This window comes from Leopardus geoffroyi, chromosome D2 (assembly GCF_018350155.1).
Source record: "Leopardus geoffroyi isolate Oge1 chromosome D2, O.geoffroyi_Oge1_pat1.0, whole genome shotgun sequence".
NCBI lineage: Eukaryota > Metazoa > Chordata > Mammalia > Carnivora > Felidae > Leopardus > Leopardus geoffroyi.
The window spans coordinates 50,992,504-51,017,414 of record NC_059334.1 but is presented as its reverse complement, the minus strand read 5'-3'; the positions used below and the strand labels follow the sequence as shown (position 1 = coordinate 51,017,414).

The window sequence follows — 24,911 nt, the reverse complement described above, 5'->3', positions numbered from 1 at the left end:
GAGAGAGGGAGACAGAATCCAAAGCAGGCTCCAGGCTCTGGGCTGGCTGTCAGCACAGAGCCGGATGCGGGGCTCGAACTCATGCACTGTGAGATCATGACCTGAGCCAAAGTTGGACGCTCAACCAACCGAGCCACCCAGGCACCCCTATCACTTGGGATTTAAAACGTCACTTTTTTTTAATGCTTATTAATTTATTTTGAGAGAGACAGAAGGAGAGAACGTGTGCAGGGGAGGGGCAGAGGGAGAGGGAGAGAGAATCCTAAGCAGGCTCTGTATTGTCCACATGAACTGTGAGGTCATTACCTGAGCAGAAATCAAGAGTCGGACTCTTTACCAACTAAGCCACCTAGGTGCCCCCTAAACTAGATTTAAGCCAATCTGAAAATTTTGGCCCAGTCTACTAATTTCCTATCGTTTTGGGTTTAAAATGCCACTTTCTTAAGTAACATCATTATCGTCAGGCATCACGCAGTGCTAACTTCCTGGCCTACCGTGCCCGCCCCCTAACAGTCTGTCGGCTTCCATGGGGCCTCACACCTGACTGAGTCCCACAGTCTGAGTCTCATGGTGGGCCGTCCAATCGCCTAGATGCATAGAGGTGATAAAGATGTCACTCATCAAATTTTTGCTTATCCCTCTACTAATTTCCTCACCCCTGGTGAGATGTCATGGGAGGTTCTACAGAGACAGTCCTATTTCCTCCCCCATCAAACCCTGTGAGTGGCTCCAGCCTGACCTACTGACCACACAGGCTTCTCGCACTGATAAAAGGTGACAAAACTGTCCCTGCTCCCCAGTCACTCCCCAGCTCGCTCAGGACCCACAGCAAGCCTCAAGTGCACCTGCCATGCCATGTAACGGGTCAGGGCCGGCCCCCCTCCCCTGCTCCCTCAGCTGTGTCTCCACATGACCCACCCCCACCCCCAGTTAGCACTCCTGGGGTTCCCAACTTGGAGCCAGCACCAGCCCGAATCAGCTCCCACCCTCTGGGGGATTCTCTTGGGCCCCCTGCCAGGCCCAGCAGCTGCCTCCTCTCAAAAAAGGAAGAAAGAAAAAGAGACTAGGAACCTCGGGTGAAGACACGACCTCTGCTTACTTCACAAAGCCCATCACTTCCTTCCAGCACCTTCAGATCTTCCTTTCTGGCAGGACAGAAAAACAAACCAGCTCGGGTCCCTGCCATCATCTTTGTCTCCTGCTCCCCACCTGGGATGACCCCCAAGATTCTGAGGTAGAACCCTAGGGTCACAGAACCCAGCTTAAAAACCAATTTTTCCATCCTCTGCTAAAATTGTAAAATGAGCCCTGAGACTTCCTGACATGACCTTGCTTAGCGCCCACCTTTCTGCTCACAGCCAGAGACAGGAGCCAGCTGCGTGGTCCTTGATCTTGACTCTCCTCTCTGTGAGAGCATCGCTGGGGACTCGGAGCTGAGGTGAGTGTCTGCACGGCACAGGGTGAGCATGAGCGTGTGTGGCGTGAGTCACGGTGAGCGGACAGGCTTCCCTCACCACAATCTCATGTGAAGCTCAAGTTAGGGGCCTTTGTCATCCTGCCATGCTCTCAAGCAAGAGACGGGAGTAACAATAACATTGGAAGGAGAAGGGAGTGGACGGCCCTGCCTTCCTTCCACCTGCAGAACTGGAAAAAGTGAGTCATGTTCACCGGGCGAGCTCTGCGGGCACAGCTGTGGTTTAAAGGCGACAGAAGATACGGGACCGACAAGGGCAGGAGGCAGGTCCTAGATGGCGAGGAGGCAGATAGCCAGGGACTGATCAGCAACATCACGAGCAAGTCTGGCCAAAACACATGGTGAAACCTGGCTGTGATCGTAGGTTCCGTGTAACTATTTTCTCTGCAAAGTGACCTAAGGAAAGCAAGCACTCCTGTATGTTAAGCTAGAGTTCCAACGCTGTTCAGTGCAGCATTGTTTTTGGTAGCGAAAACCTGAGAACCCTAGATGACGGAGAAAACAGGGCAGGCGAAATAAATTATAGCCCCTGCATCCGATGGAACACCGCACAGTCTTTAGAAAGATTGAGGAGGGGCGCCTGGGTGGCGCAGTCGGTTAAGCGTCCGACTTCAGCTCAGGTCACGATCTCGCGGTCCGTGAGTTCGAGCCCCGCGTCGGGCTCTGGGCTGACGGCTGACGGCTGGGAGCCTGGAGCCTGTTTCCGATTCTGTGTCTCCCTCTCTCTCTCTGCACCTCCCCCATTCATGCTCTGTCTCTCTCTGTCCCAAAAATAAATAAACGTTGAAAAAAAAATTTTTTAATAAAAAAAAAAGAAAGATTGAGGAAAAATAGTTAATAAAATCAGAAGATGCTCACTATAGATTGTTAAGTGAAAAAACAAGGCACAAAGCCATAGGTACTTGCCTCTATTTTGTTGAAGAAGAAAATACATGGGCAGAGAAATAGTCCAAAAGGATATCTTGGGTGTCCATTTCCCATCCCCACCCCCAGAAACAGATTTCATATTATATAATATAAATCATATATGAGTATACATGATCTTATATATGATTTTCATTTACTTTTTAAAAATTTGCACACATTTAAACTTTCTGTATCAATAGATATTATCTTGCAATCCATGGAAAAAAAACAAAAATGTTTTTTGAAAAGCAAATCCAAATAAAAAATAATAACTGGTCTTTTTTTAAAATTCTTTTCATGTTTATTTATTTTTGATAGAGAGAGAGAGACAGAGCATGAGTGGGGGAGGGGCAGAGAGAGAGGGAGACACAGAATCTGAAGCAGGCTCCAGGCTCTGAGCTGTCAGCACAGAGCCCTACGTGGGGCTCGAACTCACGGAGTGAGAGGTCATGACCTGAGCTGAAGTCGGATGCTCAACCGACTGAGCCACCCAGGCGCCCCATAACTGGTCTTTTAGAGCCATGTCAAAAGGTTGGTGTTTGTTCAAACACGCACCTGAGAGTTTTCAATCTGGGAGAGACACGGACAGAGCTGTGGGTTCAAAGCCCTTGCTGTGAGCCCTAGGGCGGCTAAGAAGAACTCTTGCTGAGCCATGCAAAATATTAAAAGAAAGGGACAAAAATAAATAAACATTAAAAAAAAAATTTTTTTAAAAGGGGCGCCTGGGTGGCTCAGTCAGTTAAGCGTCCGACTTCGGCTCGGGTCATGATCTCAGGGTTTGTGGGTTCGAGCCCCGCATCGGACTCTGTGCTGACAGCTCAGAGCCTGGAGCCTGTTTCGGATTCTGTGTCTCCCTCTCTCTCTGACCCTCCCCCACTTGCACTCTGTCTCTTTCTGTCTCAAAAATAAATAAACATTAAAAAAAAAATGTAAAGAAAGGGAGAGAGAGACTTGGAAACAGAAAAGGGTGGTGAGGTAGATGTGGGATGAGCAGAGCTTAGGTGAGCAATTAGGCACGGCCGGGAAAGAGGGGAGGAGAAAAGTCAGGGAATCCTGCAGAACAGGAAATGGCTAAATGTGATAACAGCCTCAGCATGTGCACGGGTGAAAATGACAATAATGTCCAAAACAACCAATTCTACCACAGACCTGGGGACGCATCCCACCGTGGGAGGGGCACCTTTTTGGGAAGAACACGTTATGACTTCATCATCCCACGTTGAGCCAAGACAGCGCTTCTTATAAATAGTAATATCCTAAATCAGCTAGACAAATTCACAGATAACGACAATTAGAGGAGTTGTCTTGTGGTTTAGAAGCACATTCGAAAGGAGATAGGTTGTGACGAGAGCAGATGGAAAGGAACGAGAATTGTGAGCTGGAGTAATGCTCACGGAAGTATTTTTAACATGCCTACCACATAGTGAATCCCCGTCGGTACGAGTGTGATTACTTGCACGCAAGGTGTAGCTTTCCTACTCAGTGAGGAGGTCCTTCTGAAGTTTCCCCCTTATTCTCCCTCCAAAGTGTCTGTTGAACCCATCGCCTTGTGGGCAGTAAGTGCTCAACCGTGTCTGTTGAAGAAATGAATGAAGGCAGTTAATAAATCTGTTTGGTCCTTCCTAAGTGCCACGTTTATTGCTAGTAACATTTGTCTTTCTCTCTGCAGCCTTTGCCACAGTAACTAGGGAAGAGCGGGTGCGATCACCCACCAACGGGATCCTCGCTCCCTGTGAAATGATTCACTTGGACTCGGAGACTGTCGCAGGTAGAAGGGATTTTAGAAATCACCAAGTCCCATGGTTTTCAAGCTGTGCTCAGTTCTGCCACCTCGGGGCGCGGAGTGAACCGTACTCAGCCTCAGCGGCAGTTACACTCCTACCTGTTTCACGTGGCGGGCTTTCTCATAAAATTTCCTTTGTGCAGATTTGAGACTAAACAAAATCTGAGAACCGTGGACTCCGAAACCCTCTCATTTCATAAGGAGACAGCAGCTGCAAGATGTAAGAGCTGTGTGGCTAGAAACCAGTCCGTCGGACATTTTTCCGAAATTCTTCCTCACACGTAAACAGCCCCTAAACTGGGGTATGTTTTTTCAAGTCACTTTTGTGTGGAGGTGCCAGATAAAACATCTGACGTCCTTTACATTTGATTATCAGATAAACAAACCGATGGCTTTAGTATGTCTCAAATACAGCTGCACTTGTCCAGCTGTCCAAACACCAGGGTCCACGAATCCTTCATCCTAGGAGCTGCTGTAGCACCTGGGCTCTCGGCGTGTTGCTATCAGGACCCTATTATTTATAAACTCTGTCTGAATGAGAAAAACCCAGCCCATAAATCATATGCTCCAGCATGCTATTATGGATGGAGTCAAGACCAAACAGCCATTACCACAAGAATCGCAACCATTCATTAGGGTAAAATGAGGGCTCTCTTATTGTAAGTGGAAGGTGTAATTGGTCAGCTCTACCCTAAAGATCGTGCCCTGCACATGTTCAGAATCCAGGAGATCAAGTGCTTGTGCCCGTCTGTCACTGATGAAAGCACGTGTCTGTGTAAGGGAGTCATTACCTCTGTGCTGTTGACTTTCGAGGCCAGTTGGACAATCAAACCATAAATCATCAGTTGCTTCCTCGTCTGAGGCATCACGTCACATTTCTTCCCAGGTAAACTAGTATTTCTCCATTTCTGGTTCCATTTCGTGGTGAGCTCCATTACAAATTGCATTTGCCAAACATACTGCTGGACAGGGAGATGAGTAAAGTACGCCCCCCCGTCCTTGACGTACCCACATTCTAGAAAGGCAGGCAAATGTGAAATGTAGTGTAGTATTGAGTGCTATAATGAGAGTAAATAAGCATGAACCACTATGAGCATGGGAGGGCCGTGGGAGACCAGCAAACTGGAAGTCAGACAAAGATGAGAAGGTGAGGTAGAACCATATAGATGGGACAGCAGGATCAAAGTCTCAAATGTGTGAAATGCCATAATAGTGTGTTCAAGATACACTAGTTGAATAGTTTGGTGTTGCTTGGGTGTAAAATTTAAGACAGAGGAAAAAAATGATGAGATTACAAAAAAGCTAAGCTGGTGGGTGATGGGCATTGAGGAGGGCACTTGCTGGGATGAGCACCGAGTGTTGTATGTAAGCCAATTTGAAATAGATTATATTCATTAAAAAAAAAAAAAAAGCTAAACTACCAGAAAATAGAACAGAAAATAGAAAATAGAAACATAAAATAGAAAACTACCAGAAAAGCTTTAGGCAGGAACGCAGCACGGTCAGATGTAGGTTTTGGATAACGCTGTCTGGAGCAGTCTGGGAAGGGATGGGGGTGGAGGGCAGGGCAAGGGGAAAGGTGTACAAAGTCTGGCATCAGCGGTGCATGGTCCATACAGAAGACAGAGACAGTCTCGCCGACGGTAATGAGGAAGGGAAAGAGGGTCGGGGTTTGTGAAATATTTACAAGGTCAGATAGGCGAGATGTGGTTCCCTGTGTGTAAATGGTAGGAGGGAAAAGAAAAGAACGACGGCCCGTTTTCTAGCTTGGATGATCAGGTGGGTGAAAATTCTGCCAAATGAGACAGGAAGGCCCCCTCCGGTATTCTCAGACCGCATCCTGTGTGCATTCCTTTGTCATCACAGATTGAAATATGTCATTATTGTGTGCTTACTTGTTCAGTGGCAGCCTGCCCCTCTGGACTGAAAACGCAGGGGCGGGCAGAACCGCGTGAGGTCTGCAAGCCCTGGCGTCACCAGCATTGGCACTGGGGGGTGGCACGGAGTCAGCACACAGTGACTAGCCGTCAACGAGAAAGACAAATACTAAGTATGTAGAATGTTAAAAAAAAAAAAAAAAAAAAGGAAAACAGGGACAGTGGGGAGGGCAAGAGACATAGGGAGACAGGGAGAAATTGGAAAAAGGGTATGGATCTTTTGTAAGATAAACAGGGTCTGAGGATCTAATGCACAACATGGTGACTGTAGTTGATAACACGATAGCATATAATTGAAAGTTGCTAAGAGAGTAGAAATTCAGTGTTCCCACACAGACAAAAAAGGTAAATATGTGAGGTGATAGACGTGATAATTAATGCAGGAATCCTTTCACAACACATACATATACCAAATCATCTTATACCTTAAATACCTTGCAACTTTGTTAATGAGATGTGAACAAAGCTGAATAAGTAAATAAATGCCAAAGATTACAGATTGAGAAAGGGAAGTACAAGAAAAAAGATACCAATTTAACAAATTGCTTTCTGGACACGGTCAGTCTGAAATGACTGTGCAAAAACCCAGGTGTGGATAATCAGAGGCAGCAGGCAACAAGTCTGAATCTCGAGGGAAGAATAGGTTTGGAGATAAAGATGTGAGTTTCTAGGAAGCGATAAAAAGCATGAAAATGAGAAGAGCGTCAGGAGCAGACCTAATGAGATTCAACATTTAAAGGGATTTACTTCCTCCTACTTCGTAGGCAATTACCTTTGCCTTCACTGCCCCCTGGGCTGCTCACAGAGCTGGCATATGAGAGGCTCAGGCACACATTTCTAAGTTGTGCCCCAGGGAGGGTTCACCTGTGCCTTTATGACCTTCCCAAGGCAACATTGTATGCCTATAATATCTTTCTCCCCGTTTTGCCAAGCCAGTTCTCCCAGGTTCTTTAAACAGCCCCTGAATTCTGTGAAATTCTCTTCCATGAAATCCTCCTAGGAACCACAGGATGGCAATTATCCTGAACACCCTAACCATTGAATCACAAATTGCCATTCTGCTTAATCAAGATGAACAAGTCTTATGATCTATCAGTTCTTTTTCCAATTAGATATCTTTGTTTGTCATTTACCTTTAAGATCAAATTGGGCCCGTGTTGATGTAAACACCTGTTGTCTGTTGTTACTTGGTTTTTTGTTTCTATTCTGTTGTTTGTGCATTTGGCCACAGCAGGGGTCTGTGTGCTTTGACCTGGGGCTGTACCCTGAAGAAACCACAGGCTACGTCAGGTAGGGTAACAGAACATCCTGGATTTTCAAGCACTGTTGTGCTAAAAATACCCTATAACCAGGTGATATGTCAAACTCTGCATTTTGGCTTGGAAAATGGGGTTAGGGCAGAAATGCTCTGCAGATTGTGTGGCATTTACAATTAGGCATTTAACATACGCTTTTTAGAAATAACCAAAACAAGGGGCATCTGGGTGGCTCAGTTGGTTAAGCGTCCGATTCTTGATTGCGGCTCAGGTCATGATCTCACAGTTTGTGAGATTGAGCCCTGTGTCGGCCTTCCTGCTGACAGTGCACAGCCTGCTTGGGATTCTCTCTCTGCCCCTCCCCCGCTCACACGTGTGCTCCCCACCCTCAAAAAAAAAAAAAAAAAAAAAAAAAAGAAAGAAAAAAACTAAAAAAAAAAAAGAACCAAAAAAGGAAGTTGAGCTTCCAAATTCCTAGCTTTGTCAAAAGCTGACAGGGTTTCTTTGCCTAGAAAGATTAAAAAGAAAATAACTAGAGAAGATAATGTCTAAGGTCAATATGATAAATATGTTTTTATGTCTATAGGCAATATAACTTTCCAGTGATGGATCAGTCAGGAATAAATTTATCTGCAAATCACAGGAAGCCTCTTTTTCCTTCATAACAAGTTCAGAGATAGGCAGTCCTTGTTAGCATAGTCGTGGCCAGAGGGACCCATTGAGACCCGGGGTCCTCCTACCTGTCCTCTCTGCCATCCTTAGTTATACTGCCTAGTGCTTACTTGTCATCTCATAGAGTGATTGCTGGTTGCTCCAAGTTTTGTGTCCTGAGGACAGGGCGAAGGGGATAGAGCAAGAGAGAAAAGAAACTTGTTTTAGGATGGTAAGTCCTCCCCAGTGACTTTGACCTACATCTCACTGACCATTTCCAGCTACAAGAGGACAGAGATCAAGTTTGTAGCTTTCACAGCTTCCACCACAGAGCCTGGCAAGAGGTGGGAGAAATAAAAATTGGGAACTGTCAATCAGTATTTCAGACTTAATAAAATCTAAGTCACATTATTATATCTGCGTATTTCCTAAAATCTTGGGAGCATATTTTAATCTAATTTACATGTGCTGACGATTTCTAGCTGCATAATTCTTAGAGTGATCTTATGTCGAAATTTCCCCCTCTATATGAACAATATTACCCTCCTTTTCTATATGGTCTACTTTATCAAAGTGGGCTAGGAAAAGGATTAGAAAATATTTCCAGATGCTAGCTCAGGTAATTGGGTGAATAGGTTTTATTTTTAACCACACGGTATTTTTTAAATTGGTTCCTGGAATTTTCCCCAGTGGTGGCAAGAATATCTTTGGTTGGCAAGCAACGGTACCATGGATAATTTTACCTATCTTCCCACATGTTTGCCCTGCTTGGTACGTTACATAAATTAGAGTACAGATGTAAAGTCAGAGAATGGGTTTTGTTTGTGTGGAGCCTTTTGCACAGAGAAGTGCTTTGTCTCCATCTAGTGGACAAACTCAGCAACGTCAGCCTGTGGTTCTCAAGCCTGCTGCACTTCAGCATCACCAGTGGGGCTTGTAAACAGTCAGGATACCAGGCTCCTCCCCAGACCAATTCAGTCCGGTCTGAGAAAGGACCCAGGCTTCAGTATTTGTGTGTGTGTGTTAGGTATATAGGTAATTCTAATGTGCAATTAGCGCTAAGAACCACTGAGTTCGAAGAAGCTCTAAGTTGGTGGATGCTGGACAATCATCCTTCCTCTAAGATTGCCATAAAGGAAAAAGAATATGCAGGTAAATTCTATACTATTCCAGAGGCCTTTTTCCACCTTCCAGAGAACTCGGCAAGTTGATGCTAAGAATAAAAGAAATCTAAATTTAAATTCCTTCCTGTGTGACTCTCCATATGAGGAGACAGAATGTGCTGAGCAAATACCCAGACCTGTCCCTGGGCAAACTTGGCAAGCAGTCTCAACCTTATTTTAATAACTTATGTGTTTACAAATTTTACATACTTTCTCAATTCTCTCAAGAACCTATGAAAGTAGGTCTTCCTTCTGCGAGTGTCCACACTCATCCAAGACCAGATCCCTAAAGCATCTTAAGCGCCCACTCAAACCCTGTTTTCCCTTTAATCTTCTCTCATTAAAGCTTACTTTGCTGAACAGCACTGTATTGTATAATTGAAATTTCCTACTAGAACTTCAACTTGCTCACCAAAAAGGGGGAGAATATGTGAGGCGAGGGATGTGTTAACACGTTGGCAAGGGGGATCCTTTCACAATGTATACCTGTATCAAATCATCACTTTGTACACTTTAAATATCTTACAATTTTGTCAATTATATCTCAAAGCTTGTAAACAGAAGGACCTGGGTAAAGATTCTAAAAGTATTTCATGTAATATTCACGCAAGTTTTCTGTAATCTTGAAATTATTTACAAATGAAGTTTTTTTGAAAATAGTTTTTAAAACTTACTTTTCCAAGATCCGCTTTCTTAGCTTGCTTTTTTTTCCCCGATTACCGATTTACTGAATGTGCACTTGTCAAACACACAGTTGATAATCTTGCAAGGAAAATATATCAAAGGCATATATATAGGAGTTTTTAGTATACACATAGCATGAAGGATGCATCTTACTGCTTTTTACATATTCCAGAAGACAGTCATATGAAGATAGATTCAAACTGGCCGCTCTAATTCCCACTGATTTCTCACGTCCTCTGATCTCATCTCCTGACCACAGCCTTGAAGAAATCACTATTGGTTTTGCCTCTACTTTTGGCTTTGTCTTCTCATAACTAAAGACTTGAGTATCTTCTCATGTGCATATTGACCATTGCTTGTATATTCTTTAGTGAAGGATCTGTTCAAGACTTTTACCAGATTTTTATTGGGTTGGTTGTGTTCTCATTACAATTTTATATATAATTCTTATATTTCTCCCAGTGGCTCATATGCAATGTGTTTTTCCTACGATTTTCAAGATTGTGATTTCTCTTTCAAAATTTTCTCTTTACTGGTTTTCAGTAGTTTCACTATGATCTTCCTAAGTGTAATCTTAGGATTTATCTTAATTGGATTTATCTTAATTGGGGTTTACAGTTATTCGAAGTCCATGTTTCCTCATAAAACTTATACAATGGCCGTTTTTCTTCAAATACACTTTTTCTGCCCTATTTTCATTTTTTTTAACCTTACGAATCTCCAATTACATGTGTGTCAATCCATTTGATTCTATTCTATAGGACCCTGAAGCTCTGTTCTTTCTTCCATCTCTTTTTTCCAGCTTGGGCAATTTAAATTGATCATTCTTTTGACACCTCTGCTGCTATATCTCTCCAGTAATTTTTCATTTCACTTATCTTACTTTTCTGATGTAACAACTCCATTTTATTTTTTTTCATTCCTTCCATTTCTCCGCTGAGATTCCTTATGTCTACAGTCATTAAGATGACATTTCCTTTAAATCCCTGAACATGCACTTACAAGGTGCTTTAAAGTTTTTGATGGGCCGTGTCAAGCTTTGTTTTGACTTTTGTGTCACACGTTATAAAACTTACGTTACAGAGAATCTGCATCGTATCTTTCTCTGAAGGGTGATTTCTGTCCCAGGAGGCATTTTGATTACTGCTTTCAACCTTACATAGGCTTGGTTCTATGCTTTGTTAGTATGATTCTTTGGAAAGTACAAGGTGTATCTCAAACCCTTCTAATTTGGTAAACTCTGTCTCCCTTGCAAATCTTGTTGAGGCTTGATTTCAGACTATATTCAGGGACGCGGACACTTGTCTACATTATGAGACCTAAAACAAGAAGGCAGTGTCACCTTGTTCAACCGTAGCTGGGAGCATGCATCTTGGGCAACTCAAATTTTTTTGCCACTCTGCACATGCCTGAGAAAGACTACAAAAGAGCCTAGAGTACTGACTTTGGAGTTACAAGGAAATTTTAGCAAATAGCAAATTTCCAAACATAATCTGTGAATGAGGATCAACTGAGGATATATTTTTAGCGTAATGAAGCCAGGTAACATAATAAAAACATATTGTTGCTTTAAAAGGCTGTGTTACCTATTTTGATGGAAATTTTTCCTCAACACGGTGTTGCTCTTAAGACTAAAGGTAACTTTTTTCCCCAAGTCAAGGTCATCACTATAATAAAATGAACAGTGATAAAATCCAATGAAACCTTTAAGGTTTTAGATATATGAATGTATGCTCTTAGATTTAAAAACCCCATTTGGCAACAATTCTTGAAGCCTCTGCTTTGTTTTTTGCTTTTTTTTTTTTTTATTTTTTTTTTTTCAACGTTTATTTATTTTTGGGACAGAGAGAGACAGAGCATGAACGGGGGAGGGGCAGAGAGAGAGGGAGACACAGAATCGGAAACAGGCTCCAGGCTCTGAGCCATCAGCCCAGAGCCTGATGCGGGGCTCGAACTCACGGACCGCGAGATCGTGACCTGGCTGAAGTCGGACGCTTAACCGACTGCGCCACCCAGGCGCCCCTGTTTTTTGCTTCTTATTGATTTTTTTTTTAAAACCAAAAGCTCAATATACCTTAGCTATATTATCCCGAGAAAAGTAAACTTTATGTCTCAGTTATCTATAAAACTAAGAAAATGCATTTCTAAGGTCCTTCCAGGTCTAAAATTTTGTATTTTCTAGCTATCAGTACTTTTTGGCCTCTAGATGCTTCCTTTCTTTCTGCTTCTGATCTTCTGTGTCCTAGAAAAAAACAGGATTACTAACAAGACATTACTAACAAGACATTATAATTAAAAGACTCGAGATTTTTTCTAAATTATGTGCCTACAAATTCTGGCAGTGAGGAGACCTGTACACCCTACTCCTGGATCTTAGCTATAATCCAGACATGTAAAATCAGTTGGGTTTCCTAACAAATGAAGTAAAAACAATTCATAAAACACTGTTAAATAGAAGTAAACCAAATATCTGACCTGTGATGTATGTAAAAAAAACAAAAACAACAGCATCTTTCCCAGAACCTCACTGATCCTTATGCCTGAGATAAAAGGAAAATGCACACAGTTTGAAAAACTGTTATATAGCACAATGTATAAACTTGTCAAATCAGTAAGTTGTACACCTGAAACTAATGTCACATTGTGGGTCAACTATACTCAAAAAAAAAAAAAAAAAGAGAAAGAAAAAAAGCTATTATAAAAAAGTCTTAGAGAAGTAGACAAATTGAGCTGTTGACATATTGTCTTTATTGAATTAAAATTATACTATGTATAAAATAGCAATGTGTACACAGAGGGATTTAATGCATCATCATATATACAATTCTCTTTGAAAAGTTAGCATACAAATTACAATGATTATGAACATAAAATTTATATTAAAATGTCCTCCAAAAGTGATTTATTTGGCTGTTTTAGTTCGAAGCCGTCGTTTAAGAATCTGATGATCACTCTCCTTTACTTTATGGTCCATCAAAATCTGAAATTAACAATTCCACAATTTTTTATAAATAAAAGCTTATTTATAATTTAATAAGATATTAATGTGCTTAATAACTGGAATAATAGGTACATTTTAATATTTTTTTGTCCTCTTGGCCTGCAGGTATACTAACCTTCTATAAAAAAAGCATCATCAAAAGTAACAGATTTTGTAAAGATTCTTTCAACATTACCTAACACAGAATTAAAATCATCTACACTTTATATTGAATTCAGGACATATATATCTTGAAGTAATAACTGAAATATTTGGAGAGAAGTACCTTAAATAATTTTTAAGAAATTATCTTTCACAGCAACAAGTATAATAATCCCCCCTTATCTGTGGTGCATACATTCCAAGATCCCCAGTGGCTGTACCAAACCCTAGGTATGCTGTTTTTTCCTATACATATACATACCTGTGATATAGTATAATTTGAAAGTTAGGCACATTATTATATTGACAATCACTAATAATGAAACAATTACAACAATATACTGTATAGTAAGTTATGTGAATGTTATCTCTTTCTAAATATGTTATCGTACTGTCCTCTCCCTTCTTCTTGAAATGACTAGAAATGATAAAATGCCTACATGATGAGTGAGGTGAATGATGTAGGCATTGTGACATATAGGCTACTACTGACCTTCTGATAATACATCAGAAGGAGGATCATCTGCTTCCAGACTCCAGATGACCATGGGTTACTGAAATCATGGGAAGTAAAACAAAGGATAAGAAAGGGCTACAGCATATAACTCAGAAAAGTAGAGCGAGTATTATATTCCAACTAAGAAAAGAAAGAACTTCAGTGAAAGGAAGAAATCCTGAACTAATCAGACAGATGGTGAAAAGTGACCAAGAAACTAGGATTTCCAACAGCATGTCCTAATTGACACCAATTCTTCACCACCTGCCTTCAAGTGTCTTATATCTGATCACTGCTGTTGCAAAAAGTCTCTCTTCTCCCCTGATTTCTCTGAGCCACTTCCTGCAGAAGCCTCCTCCTGTAATTACTTTTCTACTGTCACTTTCATCTACTGGGCAAATGCAAGCATGATGGGAAATTAGAACTCTCCCTGTAATAGCACAGACTGTTCTGAGTGAAGAGAATGAGTCATCGAGTCGGGATGACAAACTACAGTCTTTTCTTAAAAGAACCTGGAAGGCTTAGAGAAAAGGTGGGAGGAAATGACTGAATGTCAATTCTGCATTTTTACCAGGCCCACTTAGGCCAGATTTGTACAACTCCTGTGATAAAGTTAACAAGAAAAACAGGTGTTAGGAGCAAACACATTGCTCAACAGTGATAATTCTATTGATGGAATTAAAATTCCTCTGATGAGTTTACAAATGTAAATACATGACACTTGTATACGTTAATGCAGCACTTGTTTTAATTATTACAAATTTAACACATCACATAGCAAAAGTGTAACACTTAAAGCATTTCAGGAGATGTGATCTAAAGAATAAAAATTCAAACCATTGTAAAATTCAAACTGTATGAATACTTCAGAATTAAAAAGAGCATGAACAGTTTTACTTTCAAGAAAACGAAAGGAGTAGCTTACCACTTGGCCAGATATATCAATAGGAGATGAAATTTCATTTGTGTATAATTTCCGCTTGGCCCGTTTTGGTCGAGACACATTTTCTTTACTCACTTCTACATTTGAGAGCTTTGAAGAGCTCATCGTTTCAATTATCTTCTTTGCTATGAAAAAAAAAAGTTTAAATCCTAAAATAAATAACTTTCTAACTGGAAAGGTTTGAAATCCTTAATAAAGAAAAAACATACCAAAGTAAAGAGAAAAGCACTGCAACTTAGAAATGGTGAAAGGACATGACTCAACAATTCACAAAGAAAAAATTAAGTGCCTCATAAACACATGGTATAGCGATGAACAGCAAAAACAAAAAGGCAAATAAATAAAACATCATTTGACTAATGTTCAACATGGTGAAAGGTTTGGTAAATTACAGTACAACCAATAAGTGTCTTTAATGACTCAAAGAGGCTTATGCTATTATAGCAAAAAGCAGGATCCATATATACTGGACCATGCAGCAGTACTCACATGTAGAGATATCCACAATCAGTATTAAGTCAAAGTAGTTTATAATCGTGAGCCCTTTGCTTATAGTTAACACACACACAACACACACACACACACACACACACACACACACACACACAGTAAAAGAAATCAAATTGTTAATGGTTGATTGTTTCTGGGAAGTGGAAAAAATTTTCAATTTCTTACTGTGTACATTTGTTTTTCTTTCTTTTTTAAAAATGTTTTATTTATTTTTGAGAGAGCACAAATGGGGGCAGGGGGGCACAGAGGGAGGGACAGAGGATCTGAAGTGGGCTCTGACCTGACAGCAGTGAACCTGATATGGGGCTTGACCTCACAAACTCTGAGATCATGACCTGAGCTGAAGCCGGATGCTCAACAACTGAGCCACCTAAGTGCCCCTATTTTTCTTTTTTCTTTTTTTTAAAGTTTATTTTATTTATTTATTTTGAGAGAGAGAGAGCAGGGGAGAGGGGCAAAGAGAGAAGCAAAGACAGAATCCCAAGCAGTCTCTACACTAAACAGCACAGAGCCCGACACACGGCTTGAACTCATGAACTGTGAGATCATGACCTGAGCCAAATCAAAAGTCAGACACTTAACCAACTGAACCACCCAGGCAGGAGAGAACCGGAGGGAAGATGGCGGCGTAGGAGGACGCTGGGCTCACCGCGCGTCCTGCTGATCACTTAGATTCCACCTACACCTGCCTAAATAACCCAGAAAACCGCCAGAGGATTAGCAGAACGGAGTCGCCGGAGCCAAGCGCAGACGAGAGGCCCACGGAAGAGGGTAGGAAGGGCAGCGAGGCGGTGCATGCTCCACGGACTGGCGGGAGGGAGCCTGGGCGGAGGGGCGGCTCGCCGGCCAAGCAGAGCCCCGGAGGCTGGCTTGCAAAAGCGGAGGGGCCTGACGGACTGTGTTCTGACAGCAAGCGCGACTTAGCGTCTGGGAGGTCATAAGTTAACAGCTCTGCTCGGAAAGCGGGAAGGCTGGAGGACAAAGGGAGGAAGAGCTGCTGAGCCCCCGGACGACAGAACTCAGCTTGGCGGGGAACAAAGGCGCTCGCCAGCGCCATCTCCCCCGCCCATCCCCCAGCCAAAATCCCAAAGAGAACCAGTTCCTGCCAGGGAACTTCCTGGCTCCGCGCAAACACCCAACTCTGTGCTTCTGCGGAGCCAAACCACCGGCAGCGGATCTGACTCCCTCCCGCTGCCACAGGGCCCCTCCTGAAGTGGATCACCTAAGGAGAAGCGAGCTAAGCCTGCCCCTCCCGCCCCTGTGCACCTTGCCTACCCACCCCAGCTAATACGCCAGATCCCCAGCATCACAAGCCTGGCAGTGTGCAAGTAGCCCAGACGGGCCACGCCACCCCACAGTGAATCCCGCCCCTAGGAGAGGGGAAGAGAAGGCACACACCAGTTTGACTGTGGCCCCAGCGGTGGGCCGGGGGCAGACATCAGGTCTGACTGCGACTCTGCCCACCAACTCCAGTTATACACCACAGCACAGGGGAAGTGCCCTGCAGGTCCTCACCACGCCAGGGACTATCCAAAATGACCAAGCGGAAGAATTCCCCTCAGAAGAATCTCCAGGAAATAACAGCTAATGAGCTGATCAAAAAGGATTTAAATAATATAACAGAAAGTGAATTTAGAATAATAGTCATAAAATTAATCGCTGGGCTTGAAAACAGTATAGAGGACAGCAGAGAATCTCTTGCTACAGAGATCAAGGGACTAAGGAACAGTCACAAGGAGCTGAAAAACGCTTTAAATGAAATGCAAAACAAAATGGAAACCACCACGGCTCGGATTGAAGAGGCAGAGGAGAGAATAGGTGAACTAGAAGATAAAGTTATGGAAAAAGAGGAAGCTGAGAGAAAGAGAGATAAAAAAATCCAGGAGTATGAGGGGAAAATTAGAGAACTAAGTGATACACTAAAAAGAAATAATACACGCATAATTGGTATCCCAGAGGAGGAAGAGAGAGGGAAAGGTGCTGAAGGGGTACTTGAAGAAATAATAGCTGAGAACTTCCCTGAACTGGGGAAGGAAAAAGGCATTGAAATCCAAGAGGCACAGAGAACTCCCTTCAGACGGAACTTGAATCGATCTTCTGCACGACATATCATAGTGAAACTGGCAAAATACAAGGATAAAGAGAAAATTCTGAAAGCAGCAAGGGGTAAACGTGCCCTCACATATAAAGGGAGACCTATAAGACTCGTGCCGGATCTCTCTTTTGAAACTTGGCAGGCCAGAAAGAATTGGCACGAGATTTTCAGTGTGCTAGACAGAAAAAATATGCAGCCGAGAATCCTTTATCCAGCAAGTCTGTCATTTAGAATAGAAGGAGAGATAAAGGTCTTCCCAAACAAACAAAAACTGAAGGAATTTGTCACCACTAAACCAGCCCTACAAGAGATCCTAAGGGGGACCCTGTGAGACAAAGTACCAGAGACATCACTACAAGCATAAAACATACAGACATCACAATGACTCTAAACCCGTATCTTTCTATAATAACACTGAATGTAAATGGATTAAATGCGCCAACCAAAAGACATAGGGTATCAGAATGGATAAAAAAACAAGACCCATCTATTTGCTGTCTACAAGAGACTCATTTTAGACCTGAGGACACCTTTAGATTGAGAGTGAGGGGATGAACCACCCAGGCATCCCTACATTTGTTTGTTTTTCAACAGGTACATATTGATTTTAATAGAAAACATACTTCCAGTTAGGAAACCTGCTGGATAGAAAATCCATATACATATGATATTAACTATATATTTTTTTTAATAGAAAAAAGGTTGAAAAAACATGCTAAATTGAAAGTCTACTTGCCAAGGGTTAGGCTGGGCTTGAAAGGGCTGAGCTGCCAGATGTCAGAGTAGCCAGTTAAGTCAATAAGCCAAAATGAAAGCAACACTTAGGCCTTTAACCACTTACTGCAATAGAATAAGCAAGAGGCAAAACCTGCGAAAATGCGACTCGCACCCACCTTCCATCTTTCCCCAGGTGTGGTCTAGGTCAGGAGGATCGGCACACAAGTGGGGAGTCCTCCCACTGCCAAGGGAGTACTGAACAAAAAGCTCTTGCCTTTGCTATTTCATGGACCTTAGGGCTGGAGACCAGAAGGAAGGGAGAAGAGTGGAAAAGTAAAGTCTGAATGGGGAAAAGTATCTTCCAGGTTCCCTCCCCTTTCCCGTCATGAGAAGGTCCTAGGAAGAGGTGCCTGAGGAATTTCTCTGCTGAGGGCCCCCAGTAAGGAGGCTCTGAATGAAGGCACCTCGGTGAGGACTGCGGGTATGTATAAGGGGATGGCTGGCCAGGGTCCTGAGTCCTTGACTGTGACTCCCTTCAGAGACTGCACTCTACATGGGGAGGGCAGCCTTTCCCACGAAAAAGCCATGAGGCCTAACAGGTAAAGATTATGTAACTGCCTATGGGTCAGCCTAAAAGGGGGGAAAAAAAACCACACATAGGATTTTGGCCTGGAGGCCCAAACTCCCCACTACGATGTGCCAGCCACTATACTAAGGGCTGAGGATGTGAACCACACAAACACGTGGCATTTGTGAAGCTTATATTGTAGTGGAAAAGATAACACAAAAATTGTAGTTTAAATAATTCAATTTGCAGTTTGAAAGATCACTCTGGTGGCCATGCACTAGCGGGACAGGAGAGAGACAAAAGGGAAAAGAAGGAAGACCAATGATACCAAGGAATGAAATAACAGTGGTTATCAAGAGCCGCAGAATTCTAAAAATTAATCTCTATTTTTCCCCCTAGATTTCTAAGTGATCGACAACAGACACATAGTGTAGTTATAATCCAAACTTGGGGTATCTTATACTCCTAGAAGTAAGTTTTTAAAAATCCACACTAGGGGCATCTGGCTGACTCAGTCGGAATAGCATGTGACTCTTGATGTCAGGGTCAGGGGTTCAAGCCCCATGCTGGGTGTAGAGATTAAATGAATGAAAAAAAAATAAAATCCACACCTGCTGTACAGGTAGGGAAGCTGTTAGGAGCTGAGTCAACCAAGCAAGAAAGTCAATTACCATGTGTGCTCCTTTCCTTGAAAACTTATTTTCCTTTACTATGAAAGTGCTATTCAATATAATTTAAGCAAAATACCTAAGAATCTAAAATAACAAGTCCTACCGCTCTACATTTAAACATTTAACAGTTGCTGTTTGTCCCTCCAGATATCTTCTATGCTTATGCTAATTATAACTTTTAAAAAAGTACATGTCTTATAAAAAAATACATATATACAAATGGGGTTTGGTAAGTCTAAAATTCCCACACTGTACATGAAGCCAGCCAGACTACAACAAACTCACAGGAGCACCTCGAAATACTTTAAATTTTCAAAGAAAACAGTGACACTAGGGGCACCTGGGTGGCTCAGTCGATTAAGCATCTGACTTCGGCTCAGGTCATGATCTCACCATTTGTGAGTTTGAGCCCTGTGTCGGGCTCTGTGTTGACAGCTCAGAGCCTGGAGCCTGCTTCGGATTCTGTGTCTCCCTCTCTCTCTCTGCCCCTCCCTCCCATGCTCATGCTCTGTTTCTCTTTGTCTCTCCATAATAAACAAACGTTAAAATTTTTTTTCAAAAAGAAAGAGAACAGTGACACTCAATAGCTCAAGGTAGTATTGTTTCAAATGGTAACATGTTACAATCCTTTTGATGATGACGTAACTTTACAAACTAGATTTTCAGAAGCTGAATTTTCAGTGGTTGTTTGGCCTTAGCATTAATGGATAAAATATTAGCTGTTTCTTTTTGGGTGTAGGGGAACAATGAAAAAAATTACCTAGGCATTAAAGGCACTGTGAACCAAGAAAGTTTGGGAACCTCTGTATTAAGTTTTTACAGGAAGTGTTTTTCCACAGCCTATTTGACTCGACTCAACTATCCCCTGCTTTTAATTTAACTCAGTCCCTTTCCCTCATTCTCCTCACCGGTAGTCTCAATTTATCCCACAACTACCACTGAGGTTAAGTTGACGAAAATCCACTCCCTGCCTGCCCCTTGTCCCCAGTAACCTCTCCACACTCTCCAAGCCAGATGCATATTACTACCCAGAATTGCCTACACATTCTCTACACTTTCCTGGTACTCTACCTGTGTTAAAACTGTTCCCTCTAGATGTGTGTGTGCACATGTGTGAATACATATAAATGTATGTTTGTGTTTATGTGTGTTGTGTATTTAGAAAAAGTATGTATCTTAGTATATATTTATACACAAATAATATGGCTATGTTATAAAGAAGAAAGCATTAAGCAATTGAACTCAAGAGATATTTATAGAAATACATATATATTTGATATTTTTGATATATATGAATGGGTAATGTTTGTCAATGCATAGAAAAAAATACTAGTAGAATATATACCATAACAGAGTGATTATCTCTAGAGGGTGTAATCCTGCCAGCATTTCAATCCCAAGTTAAATCCCATCTCCTCAAAAAAAATAAAATTTTCCCTTAGCCTCTGAATCAAAAGAGCTCTCTAGCCTCCAATACTACAGAACTTTCTTGGATCCCTGTAACTACATTAAAGCAGCCTGTTCTGGATGAAGTACACTTGACCCTTGAACAGCACAGAATTTTGGGGTACCGACCCCCCATGTTAAAAATTCACGTACAACTTTTGACTCTCCAAAAACTTAACTAATAGCCTTACATTTGATCAGAAGCTTTACTGATTAACATGGATTTTGTATGTAGTATATACTGTATTCCAACAATAAGCTAGAGAAAACAAAATATTAAGAAAATTATACACTTACAGTAACATAGTTAGCAAGAAACACCCACACATAAGTGGACCCATGCAGTTCAAGCCCATGTTGTTCAAGGGTCAACTGTACGTACATACGGTTCTTTCTCCACCTCTACAGCCAACACCTAAGCACACATCATCCTTTCACGCACCCTCCCATCGTACTTCACACAGGACAATGTCTATTCGAAATAAGATGATCACTGTTGTTGAGTTTATACGCCAACCAGATATTAGAAAACACCTTATACCTAACATAAAAGGTCTTTTAATTAGTTTTCTGCAAACCTTTCGATTGAAGAATTGTTGGAGAATGTTGTAAGAAGTCTCCAAATTTCTGTAGTGTTCCTTCTTTTTTCTTAGTGGCCACGTTTGTACTAACTGTGGATGCCTGACTCCGTAAAGAGTATGTTTTTTTAGATGATGGGCGTGTGGAAACCTAAGGAAACAGACATTTTTTGTTACTGTTGATGAAAAATGTTAGAAGGAAACAGTTGTGACCACAGTGGAATTAAAGAGGCCAGACCCAGGTCACATTTGCAGGCAGAAAGCTCAGGATTAAGTGTATGAGGAGACGATGAAAGAGCCCAAGAATGGCAAATGGGTGTAACGGGCAGAACGCGGACTCAGAAGTATCGAGAAGGGCCCGCTACTGGCCAAATGCTAAAGTTCATATTCTAAGCTGAATTAGATGAATAGGAAATGGAAGATAAATGAGTTATAACTGGAGAAAACTGAATTTCTGGGTAATTACTAATTAAATCTGACATTTTTACTTTTATATTTACTTTCTAACTATAAGTTAAGAAAATGGTCAATTTTGGATGAATGAAAAGACAAACCTTTTGATCCTTTTTGCCAGAGGAATTTTTATGCTCAGAAACAGGAGAGTTGAAATTAGTTCTGGGTGTAGCATTCTTCTTATTTTCATATTTCACCAAGTCCTAAAAATAATGAAATTCAGCACTGGTTAATTCCTTAACAATATTTTCTTTCTCTAGACTCAAAAGAAGAAAGATGATAGTTCTTAACCAAGGGTGATTTTGACCCCAAAGGACACTGATGATATCTGGAGTTATTTTTGGTTGTCGTTGCTGGGGGGAGGGGGTTTTACTGGCAACTAGTGGTAGAGGCCAAGAATGCTACTAAACATTTCTACAATGCACAGGAGAGGCTTCCAAAACGGAGGTATATAAGCCTAAATGTCAATCACGCTGAAGCTGAGAATCCCTGACTGAAGGTATGACTTCCCCCCCCAACTTTATTGAGGTATTACTGACTATAGTATAACATATGTTAAGTTTAAGATGTACAACATGAGGATTTAACACACACATATATGGCAACGTGACTGAACACATGAATTATTCACACACACACATCACAAATAACGAAATTATATAAGCTAAATAAAAAATAGTAGAAAAGATAACATCTTTTATTTGAACCCCCATTTCCAAAATACAGCAATATACCTACACTTTCCTCAATTCGCAAATCATTCAGAGCATCTATGTTTGGCAGCATCAAAAACAAAACAGAACAAGATCAAGTGAAAATCTTCAGTATAAGCAGAGGCAAAATGCTAAAATCAAGAAATATAGTTTATCTTCCCTATTAAATAGACTTGACATATTCCTTTTCTTTTCCCCATATCACCTCTCTTAGGAAAACGTCTCTTGTGGTATATTAACCGAATCAAACTGGTAAAAATCCTGGTTGTACCAAAGATCGTACGCGTAAAACGAAAAACAAAAAAAGGCAAGAAGAGAAGCAAAGATCATGACCGAACCTCAGAATTCAAGTTACAAAGTAGACCTCATAAGGGTGATAAGAAGCAGACCTCCCGAAAGGGGAAAGACAGATGGTAATCAATGTAAAACAAATGAAGAGTAAGAAGTCCCTCTTACTTGTAGTGTGCAATAAAGAGCTCTCTGGAGTCTTCACTGGATTAGAATATAGCACTGTATAAATGATTTTCATGAGGACCTTATTATAACACTCAGTTTCTTAAAGCATTGAAGAGCTAGTAAACATCAGGAACAGAATTTAAGTTTCTACATAATTCTACATCTACAATAATCTGCATATCTATTCTAAAAAACACATGGGGAGTATATTCCGATAGTAAAATGAAAAAAATAATTGTGTTTTAACCCTGAGTACACAACCAATTTTTCCTTTTCCTTCGAAAACAATGAATCAAGGAAAAGTCAACTTAACACAGATCATAATGGAACTACTTACTCTTTTAAAGTTATCTAAAATTTACTAAATATAAATTAAATATTGAATACAAAGTTAAGACTCTACAAAACAGTCACTAAAGGTGTTCTAGGTGTAGCAGGAAATATGCTAAATAATATTCACTTGGCAAATTTATTACCTGACAGAGAGCCTCAGGAGTATGGTTAATACTATTTCTGCCCTTCCACCAGCTTGAAAATATACTACTCTTTAGAGGGGTAAAAAAAAAAAAAGTTGAACAAGTTATTGTGCTAGAGAGTTTATAATTAGTTTTAAATTTAAACAAGTTACTGTTAAAATAAATACGACCATTTATTATGTATCCACCACATGTGGAACAAAAGCTAATAAGCATTTTAAACGTATTGTCTCTAATCCCGTATTTCCAAAAGAAGAAAACTGCGGCGCAGAAGTTTATGTGACTGGCCAAACCTGCTTGGCTAGGAGATGGCAGGAGGTTTGGTAACCCTACAATCAGAAATCTTTAGTGAGAAGAAGTAAAAAGTTTTTATCCTACCACTAAATAGAGGCCCAAATTTTAATATACTGGCTAACAGAAAAAGTCTCTCTTCCAAAACCTACTATGACCATAGAGACCTAAAGATTTTAGTTAAATAACAAAGATTATACTCATGCAGTTTAGCCATTCAGTTTCTCTAATTTCTTTGTCAACTCTCTTCTACTGGAGGGAGAGTCACTAAGTTTGAAAAGGACTGGTATACTGAAGTAGCTCTCCAGTGAAATCCACCATCACTTGACCTATCAAAGCTTCAATGAAACAAGAGGTAAGCCATATATTTTAATAACCGCAAGCTTTTTGTTTGAGGACTATCAAACTACAATAATATTCTTAAAGAATATAAAATGTGCCATAAATTATGATTTTGGTCTCTAACAGCAGTGCTTATGAACAGGAGGACAGTATAATAGTTTAACTATATAATAACTGAGCTTAAGGTTTGCTTGTTAAATTCACTCATTAGTTAAGTACTTACCTCCTCCATTTCATTACTCTTCCTCTTCCGGGCCTTGGAAATCTTAACCGTCACTGGTAAGGCGCAACCGAGGTGTTTCACTGCCATTTTGTTTGGCCGTAAAGGTGTAAACTGAATCTCTAACTCAGGTTTTGGAAATCGAGTCGTTTGATTATTTTCTGTTGACACTTCACAAGAGTCAAGGACTACAGAGCCATCCTACAACAGAATTAAAAAGAACACAAATCTTATTTGCAGAATATGAATTTATGAATCGCAAAGAGTTAACTCTTTCAAATGCCCATCAAAGACAATGAATTGGAAACATTAAAAGTACGCTGGGTCAAATTTACCACAGCAAGTACAAAAAGATGGAGTTACCATCTACCCTCTCAAGATTTATACATGGTATATTAAAATCTAGGGAAACAGAGTAACAAATTGTTTGGAACATTTCTTTATAAATTTATACTGCTGCCCTAAAACCTCCTGATTCCAATTCCTATTTGTTGGACTCCAACAAATTGAGTTGGAGTCTCAATCCTTCCTTGAATCTGGGCTGTCCTTATTAATGACTTCCACAACCAATAGGATGTGGTGGAAATAACATCATCATTCTGAGGCTTGACCATAAGAGGAAGATTGTAAGAGGTAGAGGAAGGCTTGTACCTTCCACCCTGTGCTCTTGGAAAAGGAACTTTCAGGACACTCCCCTATCTCAGAACCTAGCCACTGTGCTGTGAGAAGCCCAAGCACAGGGGGAGGCCGCATGTAGGTCGAGCTAAGCTCCCAGAATCAACTATCCCCAGAATCAACCATCAACTACCTGAATGAATCATTTTATCAGACTTTAAGACAAGAGAGCATATTGGGGCACCTGGGTGACTCAGCCAGTTAAGCATCTGACTTCAGCTCGGGTCATGATCTCATGGTTTGTGGGTTCGAGCCCTGCGTTGGG

At 41.2% G+C, this 24,911-nt stretch overlaps 1 protein-coding gene across 4 annotated transcripts in view; it reads right to left on the bottom strand.

Annotated features, from left to right (window-relative positions):
• Positions 1 to 12,579: 12,579 nt before the first annotated feature.
• The window catches only part of KIF20B (kinesin family member 20B), a 77,899-nt gene continuing 65,567 nt past the window's right edge, over positions 12,580 to 24,911 (bottom strand). For all 4 annotated transcript variants that reach the window (XM_045438166.1, XM_045438168.1, XM_045438167.1 and 1 more), the window contains exons 30-34: positions 23,975 to 24,172; positions 21,575 to 21,676; positions 21,021 to 21,171; positions 14,418 to 14,560; positions 12,580 to 12,834 (exon numbers count right to left, since the gene is read on the bottom strand). In XM_045438166.1, the coding sequence (XP_045294122.1) occupies positions 12,757 to 12,834; positions 14,418 to 14,560; positions 21,021 to 21,171; positions 21,575 to 21,676; positions 23,975 to 24,172 (672 nt within the window). In that variant the 3' untranslated portion in view covers positions 12,580 to 12,756. The remainder of the gene's footprint in view (positions 12,835 to 14,417; positions 14,561 to 21,020; positions 21,172 to 21,574; positions 21,677 to 23,974; positions 24,173 to 24,911) is intronic.